General features: G+C 43.0%; 3 protein-coding genes across 3 annotated transcripts; all 3 read right to left on the reverse strand.

Moving 5' to 3' along the window:
* Positions 1 to 273: 273 nt before the first annotated feature.
* On the reverse strand, positions 274 to 4,945 carry LOC136421083 (integumentary mucin A.1-like). Its single transcript, XM_066408230.1, has 6 exons — positions 4,909 to 4,945; positions 4,321 to 4,442; positions 3,781 to 3,868; positions 2,075 to 2,416; positions 588 to 817; positions 274 to 357 (listed from the first exon to the last, which is right to left on the reverse strand). Exons 1-6 carry the CDS (start codon positions 4,943 to 4,945, stop codon positions 274 to 276), a joined length of 903 nt encoding a protein of 300 aa, XP_066264327.1.
* Positions 4,946 to 6,272: 1,327 nt separating this feature from the next.
* On the reverse strand, positions 6,273 to 7,963 carry LOC136421084 (uncharacterized). Its single transcript, XM_066408231.1, has 2 exons — positions 7,863 to 7,963; positions 6,273 to 7,372 (listed from the first exon to the last, which is right to left on the reverse strand). The coding sequence occupies exons 1-2, from the start codon at positions 7,957 to 7,959 to the stop codon at positions 6,273 to 6,275; spliced, it is 1,197 nt and encodes a 398-aa protein (XP_066264328.1). The 5' UTR covers positions 7,960 to 7,963.
* A 955-nt stretch (positions 7,964 to 8,918) lies between these two features.
* On the reverse strand, positions 8,919 to 14,172 carry LOC136421085 (mucin-2-like). The gene is made up of 4 exons (XM_066408232.1): positions 14,127 to 14,172; positions 13,298 to 13,425; positions 10,772 to 10,859; positions 8,919 to 10,363 (listed from the first exon to the last, which is right to left on the reverse strand). Exons 1-4 carry the CDS (start codon positions 14,170 to 14,172, stop codon positions 8,919 to 8,921), a joined length of 1,707 nt encoding a protein of 568 aa, XP_066264329.1.
* Between the last annotated feature and the right edge of the window lie 364 nt (positions 14,173 to 14,536).

The raw sequence follows: 14,536 nt of genomic DNA on the forward strand, positions 1-14,536 counted from the left end.
GCTATGCCCGTTGTAACGGTGAGTGTTGTAGGCCGAGAAGTGCCTTGAGTTCCATCTCCAGTTGCAGCTCCCGGGCCCGGAGTCGTAGTTATTTTGGTTGTATTTCCCGGACTCGTTTGTATGGTAGTGTAGAGTGCGGTAGGTTGAGCTGTACTTTGACTTGTAGTTTCAGTCCTTGCTGCGGATTGAGATGTGGTCTCACTTGTTCTCACTAGTCTATCGAAGAGTGTGCTTGGATAAGACGTCCCTTGACTAGTCGCATCATCAGTTGTATTACTGGTAGTTGTGGGCTGGGCTGTGCCTGTAGCGAAGAGTGTTGTTCTCGCAGTTGCACTTTCGGCAGTAGTATGAATCGTACTGGAGAGGGAATTTGACTTGGTTGTGATTTGGACTGCAGTTGGTGTTGTCGCATCAGACGAAGTTGCAAGTGGTTGGCTTGTACTTTGGCTTGTGGTACCAGTTGAACTGACCAGTGTTGTTGGGACAAATGTACTTCCAGTTGTACCAACGAGAGTTGCGCTTTGACTTGCGCTGTCAGTCGTACTAGCTAGGGCTATTGGCGCGGACGTTGGTACATGTGTACTTACAGCTGTGATCAAGAGAGTGGTTGGCTGAGTTGTAGCTGCAGGTGTTGTTTCAGCCTTACTAGAGAGGATGACAGTCCGCGTTGTGCTTTGACCGGTACTCTTTGCCGTTAGATGAGAAGTAGTTCCGGTCTCACTTGTACTCGCCAGCGTACTGAAGTGTGTAGTTGGGTTAGATGTGCTTTGACTAGTCACATCCATTGAACTAGAGGGAGTGGCTGGCTGAGTTGTAGCTGCAGGAGTTGTTTCAGCCTTAAGAGAGAGGATGACAGGCTGCGTTGTGCTTTGACCGGTACTCTTTGCCGTTTGACGAGAAGTAGTTCCGGTCTCACTTGCACTCTCAAGCGTACTGAAGTGTGTAGTTGGGTCAGATGTGCTTTGACTAATCGTATCCATTGAACTTGAGGGAGTGGTTGGCTGGACTGTGTCGGTATCAGTTATCTTTGTTGTAACGAAGCGATAAGTGGATGCTGTATTAGAAGCACCTTCGGTCGGATGACCAATGATTGGGCTTGATGGCGTAACATCATTAACCGTCATTGCTGTGGTGGTGATGTCATCAGTCGTTATACGAATGGATGACGTCATACTCAAACTATCAGGGACAGTCTTCCTAACTGTAGAGTAGTCAGTGAGTGCTACTGGGGTGACAGATGTTTCTTCCGTTGTGTGAAAAGTACTCAATAGTTTGCTTGTAGCTACAGGTCCTACAGACGTTGAGATATCTGTCGTTGCCTGTACCGTTGTCGTCATTGCTTCAGTATTAGCATTAGCTGCAGTTGTTTCATGATTTGTTGTTCGCTGGTTTATGAATATTGATGTGGACAGCTCTGTAGGAGATATTTCAGTGTTGAGGCTTGACAATGTTGTACTAGGGGATGTCCCAGTTGTGTCGTCCGACATCGCTGATATTCCTTCCCTTATGTGAAAAGTACGTAATGGTTTAGTTGTAGCGACATGCCCTGAAGAAGTAGAGATATCTGTCGTTGCCGGTACCGTTGTCGTTACTGCTTCGGTATTAGCATTACCTGCTGTAGTTTCTTGATTTGTTGTTCGCTGGTTTAAGAATGTTGCTGTGGACAGATCTTCAGTAGATACCTTAGTGTTGAGGCTTGACAATGTTGTACTAGCTGTTGTCATAGGTGTGTCGTCCGACATTACTAATATTTCTTTTGTTGTCTGAAAAGTACTTAATGTGTAGGGTGTAGATGTAGGCACTAGAGATATGCTTGTAGCAGAAGTGGTCAAGTAATCTAACATTGAGTCACTTGTAAACACTGTCATTGAAGGTTCTATAGTCAAGGGTTCCGTGCCCAAACTAGATGTACTGGAGTCAATTGCCGTAGCGCTTGTGCTATGAAATGTACTGGTTGAGTCTATAGTAGGGGTTCCTGGTGGTTTATCTGTTGTTTGAAGCAAACTCAAAACCTCCGTTGTAAATGCAGATGCTGTGGAAAATTTAAAAGAAGATCTCACAGCATTAGTTGTACTTTGCACTGCCGTCGTTACTGCCTCGGTATCTATTGTGGTTGGCCTGGCAGTGCTCTCAATACTTGTAAAGAAGGTCGTGTCTTCATCTGTTTGAGTCTCTTGAGGGGGGTTTGTTGTAAACGATTCTACTACAGCTGGAGTATCAGTGCCAAGTTCGGAAGTTGCAGTGGTAACTGTTTGTGTGGACCCCAGGCCCGTGGTGGCAAACCCTGGGGTGGAATTCACAGTTTCTGGGACAGAAGCTTCCAGATCAGTAGTAAGTGTCATCATGGTCGAATCTGAAGCTTTGTCTGAGGTGAGTAGTGTGTCTTTTGTAGTCCCGCTAGGTGTGGATCTCTGGGCTGCAGATGGTGACACAGATGAAACGTCTGAGGTATCAGTTGAATAATCTATAGTTGTGTCTACTATCTGTCCTATTGTTGTGTCTTTCACGGTAGAAGAGGCTACGTCAGTATTTTGAAGGGCAGTCTCGTCAAATGTAGACGTTTCGATAGTAGGAGATGTTACGGTCTCAGTTGTGTACCAAAGCTCTGATTCCTTAACGGTAGAATAGGCTACGTGAGTACTTTGAAGGGCAGTCCCGTCATTTGTTGACGTTGCGATAGTAGGAAGATTGGTAGAAGTTCTAGAGGTTGAAGCCACAGTGTTCACTCCCGATGAAGTGACGTCAACAGTTGTTTCACTTGTACTCGGTGATGTGGCAATCTCAGTTGTATAGCCAAGCTCTGAACCCTTATCGGTTGAAGACGCTACGTGAGTACTTTGAAGGGTGGTCCCGTCATATGTTAACGTTTGAAAAGTAGGAAGATTGGTAGAAATTTTAGAGGTTGACGCCACAGTGTTCACTCCCGATGAAGTGATGCCAACAGTTGTTTCAATGGAAGTACTCGATGGCGTTGCAATCTCAGTTGTATACGCAATCTCAGATTCCTTGACAGTAGAAGAGTCTACGTGAGTACTTGGAATGTTGGTCCCGCCAAATGTTGACGTTTCGATAGTAGTAGGAGGAACGGTGGAAGTCTGAAATGTAGAATCTCCAGCGTGCAATTCCGTTGAAGTGACGACGTCAACTGTTATCTCACTTGTACTTGGTGGCGTTGTAGTGGCTGAAATCTTAGATATTGTTTCCGTTGTTTGAGGCCTATGATATGCCTCAGTTGTAAATACAAGAGGAATCGTCGAAGTATTTAAGGGACGTATGGTCGTATGCGTATGTGTAGTCGTCATACTTTTGTGTGCAGACGTCATACTTCTGTGTGTGGTCGTCATACTTTTGTGTGTAGTCATCACACTTTTTTGTGTAGTCGTCGGTACAGACGTGGTCGGTGGCGGAGTTGTGGTTGTAACTTGACTGTTACATAAATCAGTCGTACAGCAGTCGTACGTATCTAGAAACAAACGAGGAAAAATAACCATTCGAAACAAACATTAGTAAACAAACAAGTTACTTCCTATGTAAGTAAACACAATCAAAGTATAGGGGCAAACTTCATTCATGAAACCGAAACATATTTTCTTCACCAAAAGTAACCTCTCGGTGTTCTCACGGTGCCTATTTGTCCCGGGTTGACTTTAACTCTGTGCTAAAAACTTCCGGGGGTCCGGTAGTCGCAGGGTGTCCCACGGGGCTACGTGGGGACCGACGCATAACACGGAAAACGACGTTCAAGTAGTTACTCCCATCAAATATCTGGCTCTTGATTACCTGTAAGAGCGGCTGACGACGCACAATCCGCTGCTGTTATGCAGGCTCTCTTGACAAGAGTGATGAAGGCGTTTGACAGGAACAAATACTGGAAAATAAAAAGTATAATCAGTACGTAATATTTACCCTATTCATTTTTACATGATGTTTGATAGTGATTAGTGACCTTACTATATTGTTTTTGGTTGTGCATGTGTGTTCGCACATATAGCTAGAAATTCGTTTAATGAATTTGTTTGGGGGTATTTATTGACGTCCCGGAGATACATGGCGATTTTGGACCCCCTAGCAACTTTTTCAGGTACTGCAGTATTACAGGCCTACGTCCCTTCCCTGAAGGTAGTGTGGTATAGTCCATGGACAGCTTGTCAGCAGTCTCGGACGAATGGTCCATCATTGGAGGGAGATAGCTGGGGTTGATTAAGGGAAGGGGAGGATCACTAGCATCTGTAATGGCTATGGCTATGGCATTAACAAATTCACCAAAACATGATTATTTCAGTGTGAAATGTTTTTTAATTTTTTGTTAAAGACACACACCTGACAAGTGTCCTGATCCCCCGCACATGTCTCGGTAGTGGTCAGACCTCTCGAACAGTCGTCGAACCCGCTGTTCCCCCGCAAACCTTGGCAGGAGTAACACGTCAGGGCAACACTGGACTCTGCAAGGGAGGCAATTGACACTCAACTTTGAAGTGAGACACCGCTGTTCTTAAGAATTGGAACTACTCTCCGACGAACAAATAACTGTATACAATGTTAAGAGACTTGAGAAACGAGTGTATTTTGAACTTATAGAAAATAGATGTCTAATTCTTTTTCTTCTTGAGACCTTTTATTTACTCGTAATTACAGAAACCGAAATATTTCCGTGTCACCTAAACTTTATCTTAAGGTATTCAGCAATTCCTTTGCCCCTTTTCATTCACAATTACAGGTTTTGAAATAGCTCCAGTGTTTTGGACTACAGTATTAAAGGATTGTGGAGAGCTTGATAAGACAATAGAACACTGTCAGTCTTTGCTCACCTAAAGTAAAACACATTGTGTCGCACCATTAAAGTACTCATGCCAACAACTGTCTACATTTGGGCATGCACATAAAAATAACAAAACACATAGTTCTCACCTGTAAACGCACCAATCACGAGGTAAACTATAAGCATTGTCTGCATACTGACTGAAATGCTCACGGCAATCTCTGAAAAGATACGAAGTGTAATATTGTGAGTCCATCGTCAGTGATATCTGTTTTAGAAAAACACACGACACGTTTCTGTGTACTCATGCTTCCAATGTAAAGTAAAAGCAGAAATGGTTGTACAATCTATTGTATAACTATACAAATACATGCAATCTTTCATATCAAGAAGTACAACAGAAAATCATCACCGATCATAACTAGATACCGCACCTTTTGAATAACCGAGATTTGTAGAGCGAATCAACTACGTTATGGATGATTGTAAGGTATTCTTGGCCCTGTTTATATTTCTTCAAATCTAAATCTTTAAAACTTTTAATCAAGTGAAACGTACCTTTTGACAGACAGTTCTCCTTAAAAATGTGACCGCGGGTTCTGTAACCGTGTGCTTGTCTCTGGCACGAGCACTATGGGAGCTACCGTTACAGCGACGACAACACCGATGACGTGGGTTGGGTTAAGCCACTGCTCTATTGTTTCCTTGCCATGGTATCAAAAAAAAAGCGCTTGCCGCGCAGCGACTTAACTTCCGTAGGAACGGATCTGGACAGACTTACAGAGCGCTAAAGATACTATCATCGCGTGAGCCCGGATTTATAATATCAGTCTAGCTCGATTATCAACTATAATCATATCTGACGTCCATCCGTGACGTCACATCCGTTATATATGATTCGTTTGCTAGAAATACATGCTTTATTGACACGCCCAAAAAGTAGTGATATTTTCGCAACGTTTCCGCCATAATCATAGACACACAAAATACGTGTAAAAACGACCAACAATGCAGACTGAAATGCAGCAGTGATATCTGTATTCAGTTCACGATATTTGTAGGTTATGCCTTTTATAACACTATTTTCAAGTGCGAATGTATGCGTTATTTCAATTAACACATTTGGTCTGTAACGTTACATTTAATAAGTGCATCATGTGATGAATATGTTATACAATGACAACAAGAAATTGAATGTCTCATACATCTGCGAAATATCTTACGTTTTTGTGAATTTCTTGATAAACTATAACACAACCTTGTCGATTTCACACATAACATGCTCCACTCTCGGGCACTTCAGGCTAGGTTTCATGACTTTCATCCATGCCTGCCGAAGAAAGTTGGACGCAGGACAGCTCAACCTTCGCATCCTGCCTGTCTCCGAATTCATCTCAGCCCGGGGACAAACTTGAACACACACCAAGACAAACAAACAAATAAACAGACCGAGAACAATACCTCTGTTTTCACAGAGGTAACTAGCATGCATAAAAGCCACTTTCTTTAGTTGTTAGGGCAATATATGCGACGCGTCCATTTCTCGGTCAAAGGCCTGCTTTGGTGTTGGTGTGACGGTGCGTGCCATTGTCTTGTAGCGGTGATCTGTGTCTTTAAGTGCATCTTGCATGCCCTCCGCAGGGTGAACCTTCAGTTTGTCTTTGTGATACTTCACGTAGAAGTAAACTGCCCCTGCAGTTATGGAAGGAACCGCGAGGGTGATCACGACTATCCCAATAATCAGTCCGACGTTTACACTAGCTTGTTTATCCACTGTGCTCGGTGCTGTAGCCGTTATATTAGCCGCGGCATTCATTGAAATGTTAACACTCCAATCGGCATCCCAGTCGGTAAACGTCGGAAGAGATTCGGTACCCATCGTCGGCAATCGGAGCTCGTTCGTCGGCTCCTCGTCAGCCGAAGTAAGGTACTCGACGACTGTCGAGACAAAACCATCGACAGGAAAATCGGAAGTATATTCTGTTGGGTTTACTTTGTCAGTAAGAGCGTTTGGAGCTATTTTCATACTAGTTGAAGATACAAGTGTCTTATAAGACGTCTTAACCATGCTGGTTGTCACAGACGATGGAACACTTCCTATTTCTGTCGGCGGGTCCTCCTCTGAACTTTCTTCAGTTGTTTCTGAATTGTAAACAATATGAACGGTCGTTTCGTCAATAGTGGTTGCTTCGTTGGTATCGTCTTTATTCGTGGTTCCTTGCGTAACTATCATTCCTTCCACACTTGCTACTTCGGAAGTTACGCCACCATAGGTCGTTGGTCCGGAAGTTGCGTCATCATAGGCGGTTGCTGTATATTTTGTTTCTACACCCGTAGTTGCTGTAGAAGCAAGTTCAGTGGTTTGCACACCCGTGGTTGCTATAGATGTAACTTCAGTTGTTTGTACATCCGTGGTTGCTACAGATGTAATTTCAGTTGTTTGTATGGTTGTTGGAGGAGGGGTGGTTTCTAGGGTCGTTAGTGCCGATGTCGTTGTACCAGTGGTTGATTTGGTTGTAGTTGTAGTCGGCTTGGTGGTGGTAGTAGTGGTGGTTGATGGTAATTCGTAAGGAGCGTTGTTACACCGATTCGTTGTACAGCAATCGCCTTGCGCTATGAAGCAAAATGAAATATCCTCATAGCTTATGGATGATTGCAAACTACTAGTGCAAAATGCTTTGTACAAGTGCAAAATGCTTTGCTTTGCAAAATACTAGTGCATAATGCTTTGTACAAGTGCAAAATGCTTCGCAAAATACTATTGCAAAATGCTTTGTACACGTGCAAAATGCTTTGCAAAATATTAGTGCAAAATGCTTTGTACAAGCGCAAAATGCTTTGTACACGTGCAAAATGCTTTGCAAAATATTAGTGCAAAATGCTTTGTACACGTGCAAAATGCTTTGTACACGTGCAAAATGCTTTGTACACGTGCAAAATGCTTTGCCAAAGGTGCAAAATGCCCTTCCACGGCTACAAATGACCACGTTTTGAAGATACCTTAAATTATAAGACTACACTAAGTATTTGTAGTATAGTATTTTTTTGTTAGCTGTATTTACCCCAATGCGGAAGGTTACATAAGCTAGATAAGTGAACGTACTTGCAATAGCCAGTGCCGAAGAGCAGTCTGAGGCGGTCGCACAGCCCCTCTGGATGAAATGTATCCAGCTAAGCTTCAGCAGTGTGGCCTGGAACATTAAAGGTAAAGATTAAGGTAGTCCCATTGCCTTTTTGAGGCCGTAGGGGCCATGGGTTGTTGATTGTGTCTAGGGCACGGTATTGGAAGGCGGAGCCCATCCCTCTCCTTCCACTGTCTTTTACCTCCCCAAACGAAGCCAGGTACCCATTTTTACACCTTGGTGGAGCAAAACAACATCGGTGACATGACAGAGGATTAGAGGGCAGGAACGGCGAAATGTCCTAACCAATACGCCAACGCGGCGCCTACGACATTAAAACAGGAACATTAAAAGTCATACTAACGATTATCTAAGGCGATAAGAGTATCAAACGTGTCACATTTGGGTCAAATACCAAAATGTCAATGCCAGATACAAACCTAGAATGATATAAAAAAAATAGAAGGCTCCCACTAGTCTTCTTTCAACTTTATTCTTGAACGGTTAATAGCGAATAAAGTAAGGACTAAAATCTTTCTTGGAATCCGCCTTATCAAGGAAACATTAATCAAAGTTTGATATGTATAAAAACAAAGTCCAAAATCAAATGTTAGCTAAGATGCACACATGCTATTGACGATATAACAAATAACACATGCCTGATAGCGTACTACATATCACACGTGTACATACACGATACAAACATGTACAACAAAATGAAATTCATAGCAACCCAGTGAGGTTATAGATGCACAGCAGAGCACGTCAATTACAACTAAAACGTATTGGTCTTTTTTTTTATTTACAACAATTTGATTATTTCCTTAAAACACGTACGGCAAGCTACCGTAGTTTTGCAGTATAGCATATAATCTCGTGTCTAACAAGTTAAAAATACATGTGCAAAGATAATTACACACATTCACTTGTACTATTTTTAGACATAAAGTAAAGGACACGGCAAAGCTCAAAGGCAAGACTCTATATGTTATTTCATTGCTGAATCACACAGTCACATTTTGGTGCCCCTTGTCGTGTTAGGCCGTGCTCCACGCTGGTTGTTCATTGACCCACGCTAACATGGGAGACGTTCCAATCCCACTGTCTTGTCTCAGACTAGTAGAGCGTGACGTGTCCTCATCATGAAGAGATGTGCTGTCTTCATCCTCATCATCGTTATCTTCTTCATCCTTCTCACCTTTGTCTTCCTCCTGTATATGATCTTCCTCCATCCCGTCTTTGCATCCCTCCTCCTTCGGAGTCTCCTTCTCCACATCTTTACCTGTCTCCACCTTGAGACTTGCTTCCTTCCAGTCTTTGATGAGCTCCTCTTGGACTTCTTCTATCCCGTCTTCTTTAAGATCACCCAAGCTCACTGCTGTCTTGTAGCGTGTAGATCGGCCCTCTTGTATGTCTACGACTTCGTCGGGGTGAATTTTTGCCCCGTTTTGCTTGTGCTTCACGTAATAGTAAACTGCGGCAGCTACCATGGAGGGAACTGCGATGGCAACCATTGTGAACCCGACGACTTCCCCGACATTCACGCCTCCGAGCTGCTTTTCAGCTTCCGCGTCGTCGGCAGTTGTCGTGTTTGGTGCAAAAATCTCGGTCGTTTCCGCAATAATGTCGGTAACCTCCGTCCACACTTCGGTCACAATCGTAGACACTTCGTACTCAGTCGTCGGTGGCTCTTCGGTCGTCGTGAGTTCTTCGGTGAACTCAACTGTGGTGACGTCACCTTCGGTGGATGTAGAATCTTTGACGTTGGCACCTGTTGTTACAGCGACCTCTGTCGTCATGCGCTTCGGTGTCGAAACGATGGAAGGTGTGACGGTGTTCGGTGGAGTTGTTACCGCATGTTGCAGCTTTGTGGTCTCGTCGTTTGCAGTTGTCCTCGACAATGTAGTACCGACATCTGTGGTATCTAGAGTTGTTGGCGGTACCGTTGTCATATCCGTGGTTGTAATGTCTGTTGATTCTGTATCGAGCGTAGTTTCATCCACTGTAAAGTCGGCTGATTCCATTGTAGTTTGGTGTGTGATCCTTACCAGGGTAGTGTCAGGTTCGGTAGTTTGGGGCGGAGTCGTTTCCATAGTGGTTGGAGGTAGGGTTGTTTCCATAGTGGTTGGAGGAGGGGTGGTTTCAAGTGTAGTTGGGGGTACCGTTGTTACAACTGTAGTTATATCTGTAGTTGGGGGTGGGGTGGTTACATCTGTAGTTGGGGGTGGGGTGGTTACAACTGTAGTTGGAAGTTGGGTAGTTACAACTGTAGTTGTGGGCTCGGTTGTTACAAGTGTAGTTGGAGGTGGGGTTGTTACAAGTGTTGTAACTGCAGTAGTTGGAGGTACGGTTGTCACCAGGGTGGTTGGCGCTTCGGTTGTCTGCACGGTGGTGGTTGTAGGTCTCCGCGTTGTAGTTGTGATTGGCGGCAGCTCATAACGCTCGTCGTTGCAGTTATCTGATGTGCAACACTGGGCTGCGGCTGTAGACAACGGAAAAATATTAAAATGAAATTCTGGGAAAAGAAACCGGACAACTTTAGTTATTTATACTGGCCACGAAAGATTCTACCATATACAGAAATGGTTGTCCTTTAATTAGGCCACAGAAAGTAGATTCTATGGATGACATCGTCTACAGACTACAAATTCAATGCGACAACAATATAGGTAAAAAACAACAAGATGGCTAACTTTTCAAAATAGACACCATAAACGTTGTAACAAGAGTTGAAGCAACAAAACATGGTATCGCAGCCAACAGTTTCAACTGAAGCATGCTTTCATTATGTTTTCTACTGAGTGAGCCCCATTAAAAACATATTGTCGCGGTTGAATGTGCCGCTATCCGGTAGTTTGAATATTTAACAAAGATAGATACGGATACGTACTTCCGATCCCCAGTGCCGAGCTACAATCCGCGGTGGTTGCGCATCCTCTGGTGACGAAGTATATCCAGCTTAATTTCAGGAAGGTGGCCTGAAAAAATTACCCCAAATTAGCGAACGAAAATCAGACTCGTTTGATCCGACAGCAGACATATGGAGAGATGATACCATACATTGAGGGTGGGGGTAGAGGCGAGTGCGCTCGCGATGTTACTTAGGCTCTTAAATCTGCACTAGTACAGAAAAGATCATAGCCTCCGAAGTCACACAAAAAACTATCCGTGCCAGGACGTTCCGAAAAACTACCTGTACAATTCTTGGAATTTTTGCTATTCATACACAGTACTTTACTTTTAGGCTCGCTCCCTGAGAGCTTCGCCAATAATCTCAAGATGAAGCATATAGTCAGGTTTCGAAGAGACGAAAGAAGTGCACCAAGGGAGCCAAAAGAGTATCTGCCGTCTACAGATACAAGCGCTATTGTTATTGCATATAAAGGATGCTAGTGGTTCCCGACATAATGATGAACACCATGAAAAATGCTATATGGGGCACCATTTTCAATGCATGTAACGAAAAGCATCATTCAATGTAGATTTATATTTCACCAACTTATCATACTTGCACTGGAGTCAACTCCTTTGAATAGCCATACATACTTAATTTTGAAAAATGATTGCAGTCCACATAAGCAAATTTTCTTCCTGCTTTGTGGTGAGGTGAAGCATAAAGGGACAATGAAACGGTTCGCTGCTCAGAAGTATAGGACAAACAGCTGCATTTGGGCTCTGGGGATAGACCGGATGCTTGCTGCTGCACCTTGGACAACAATTGATGTTACCATGGTTACGGTCGCTATGGTGAAGCAGGGCATGTCCGTTGTCCTGGTGACAGGGTCTGTTGTGGTTACAGCCATAGCAAGTGAGGTGCACACAATTTGTTATAACGAAGTGCTGAAGCGAGATCACGAACACAAATACTTTAACATTACAACTCATACCACCTCTACACATAGAGGATATAAAAGGAAATTGGTTAGACTGTTGTTGAAAAGACAGTAGACATAGCCAACAATGCTCTCTCAATGTCCAATACCTTCAATTCTATACAACTATCAATATGTAGAAGACAACGCATTTTTAAGCATTCAACAATACAGGGTATACCTATACCAAAATCACTTAATTGGATGCTTTTGTAGTGTGTGATTTCTTTCTTTGACTTTCTTTACGTAGGCTATATTGAACTTAGACCAGGTTATTGTGCTGATGTCAAAAGGTTATGATACAAAAGGGGTTCGGGTTACGGGTCTACAATAGACGACCCGATTCTGATGAATCTATTGTATACGGCGGATGAGGAAAGTATTCTCCATAATCTGATGATAAACATTTGGATGCAACGTATCCTCGAAACTTGCACTGTTGTACATGCACAAAAGCAGCCGCACGTCTCAAATTGTAAGGCTGCTGCTTTTAACCAACTTTGTTTTCTTCTTGCAGCTCTATAAGTTGTCTTTCTATAATGTCTTACTAATGTATCTGTATCTGTATCTATATAGCCGGTATAACCGCCATCAGGCGTAACACACCAGCTTCGCAGGCACGCGGCGCGGCAGCAGCTGGTCATATTACACCGAACGGTCTGTTACACCTAGTCTTTGCATATCTGACTGCAACTGTTCTTTAAAGCTACTTAGTGATGAAGCTCCTACAGTACTTGATGACAACGAGTTCCATTCTACTATGGTTCTCGGGAAATACGAATTTTTGAACACGTCAATCCTTGGCTGATAACTCTGGTACTTAAAAGCATGAATGTATCGGTATTAAACTGTTTGCAACGTTGACATGTCCAAATTACTTACAGTTCGCTTTACACTTTCTCATCAAGAACATTTATTTTATTTTCACATTTTGCTACTTTGCGATATTAAGATTTCAAGACACGGTGCGTCCAGACCCTTTGTATATTTCACTTTAACAAGGCAAGATACTTTCTTGAACTTATATTCCACTCAAGTATCATTTTTCAGTACTTTTACCTAGTATCTTTCTCTTGCGCATTTCGAGTGGATGAAGTACATAATTGTGCTATGACTCGATAATCAAGCGATTTGAACCGCTAAAATAATTAATGATTACACGGTTTTTACACCTATCATTAAGCAATTCACGCACAACTATCTCTATACTGTTGCTGTGTCTGAGAGCCCTACACAAAGGAACAGTTCCCTGTCCGTTCATGCACGAGTGACCGTATTGTCTATCCTAGAGACCAGGTGAGAAGAATGTAACATCTACTAACATAATTCCACCAGGGTACATAATTCCGTCACACTGAAAAGATACGCCCAAACAAATCTCCAACCCAACATCCCCAAGTGTAATGCACTCCTGTGTATCTAAACTGTGCATACCTGGGGGTGCTGCACTAGAGATCTCTGTTTTTCAAAGTGGCGGATTTATGTAAACTGGCGGATTAATGGAGGTTACCTGGGGAATGTTCCAGCAGGTAGTTATCACTCACCTGACAGGTGTCCTCGTCTCCCGTGCATGTCTCGGTGCTGACGGAGGTGGGGTTCTGCAGACAGGTGTAAAAATCAGCTGAGCTCTGCAGGTGCTGACAGGTGTAGCAGGTGAGACCACTGCCAGGCCCTGTGACAAAAAAATGTATAGTTTTCAAAGAACGAAAGTTCAAAATTCGTCTTACCACGTGCAGGGCCCTATATACGAGTCCTTCCAGTCCTATCACCTATTGTTCAATAGATGTTATGTAAATGTGACTATCAGTACGAGAAAAGTCTCCAAAAATCTAAGATAGTCATTGATAACTTTTCAATTTTGAATGCTTCTTCTCTGGCCGTTCCCGTCTATATACAGAACAACGTAAGCATTCTGAATCCTCAGTTCTTTACCCCCCCTCCCCGTTCACATTGGAAAAAGATAAACCACACGTGCTTCACTTTATAAACCAGCTAACACCTAAACACGTTGAACCGCCACATTCAAACAAGAATATGAAATGGTGTATACTTTCCAACGTCCTTGTAAAATTTCCGTACTACATTGTAAGCAACGCATGCTGGCAAGCCGTGCAAAATCCCCTCGTTTTCGGTACCCTACGACTCCCGAAAACTCCCGAGGGTATGTTTCAGGACTCTCTCACGACATAGCAAAGTCGCGTTCATAAGCTGTAGATATCGCTGTGCAGTGTAGTAAGGTAGATTGAACTTATGATATAGAAAGATGACAAACGATTTTGCTTTAATATTTTGGCCGGTCAGATTTTATAATACGAACCTATAACTGTGGCGACTTTCGTACAAGAAAACTACAAGAAACGAGGAGAAACTCACCGACAAGGAAAGCCAGAATAAGGCAGCACACAGCGGAGAAAGCCATCTCAAATTAGCGCATCTGATGAACACAACTCTCCCTTGTCAACTAACAGGAAATAGAGACACGTATAAGGTTACACAGTAAACCCGCTTTTTATAGCCTAGACATAGGTCGTTGTACCTATCACAAAGCAACTGATCCATTTTTACATTGTTTGTCTATGAGAAAGGATATCTTAATGCTCTGACCCCTGTGTAAGTTGTTCCAGGCACGAGATAACATATATAGTAGTGCTTCTTCATACACCAATCGGCCCTGGATTTTATTTTGCTTTCATATCGCCTTTTTAAAGTAGCTATAAGAGAATCAGAATAAAATGATTCATTTAGATGTGAACTTTCCTCTTTGCCTGAATATCTTGTACAAA

Source organism: Branchiostoma lanceolatum, chromosome 15 (genome assembly GCF_035083965.1).
Source record: "Branchiostoma lanceolatum isolate klBraLanc5 chromosome 15, klBraLanc5.hap2, whole genome shotgun sequence".
In the NCBI taxonomy this organism is placed as follows: domain Eukaryota; kingdom Metazoa; phylum Chordata; class Leptocardii; order Amphioxiformes; family Branchiostomatidae; genus Branchiostoma; species Branchiostoma lanceolatum.

Bases quoted from the DNA above. Each gene is read 5' to 3' on its own strand.
- LOC136421085 (XM_066408232.1), bottom strand. From the start codon at position 14,172: ATGGCTTTCTCCGCTGTGTGCTGCCTTATTCTGGCTTTCCTTGTCG. The intron at 10,860-13,297 runs GTGAGTGATAAC...TAATTTTTTCAG, and splicing joins GAGACGAGGACACCTGTCAG to GCCACCTTCCTGAAATTAAG. The intron at 10,364-10,771 runs GTACGTATCCGT...CGTTGTCTACAG, and splicing joins CTCGGCACTGGGGATCGGAA to CCGCAGCCCAGTGTTGCACA.
- LOC136421083 (XM_066408230.1), bottom strand. From the start codon at position 4,945: ATGCTTATAGTTTACCTCGTGATTGGTGCGTTTACAG. The intron at 4,443-4,908 runs GTGAGAACTATG...CCTCCCTTGCAG, and splicing joins CGTGATTGGTGCGTTTACAG to AGTCCAGTGTTGCCCTGACG. The intron at 818-2,074 runs GTACAACTAATG...CAACTCCTGCAG, and splicing joins AGTAACGACGGCAGTGCAAA to CTACAACTCAGCCAGCCACT.
- LOC136421084 (XM_066408231.1), bottom strand. From the start codon at position 7,959: ATGTTCCAGGCCACACTGCTGAAGCTTAGCTGGATACATTTCATCCAG. The intron at 7,373-7,862 runs GTACGTTCACTT...TTTGCTTCATAG, and splicing joins TTCGGCACTGGCTATTGCAA to CGCAAGGCGATTGCTGTACA.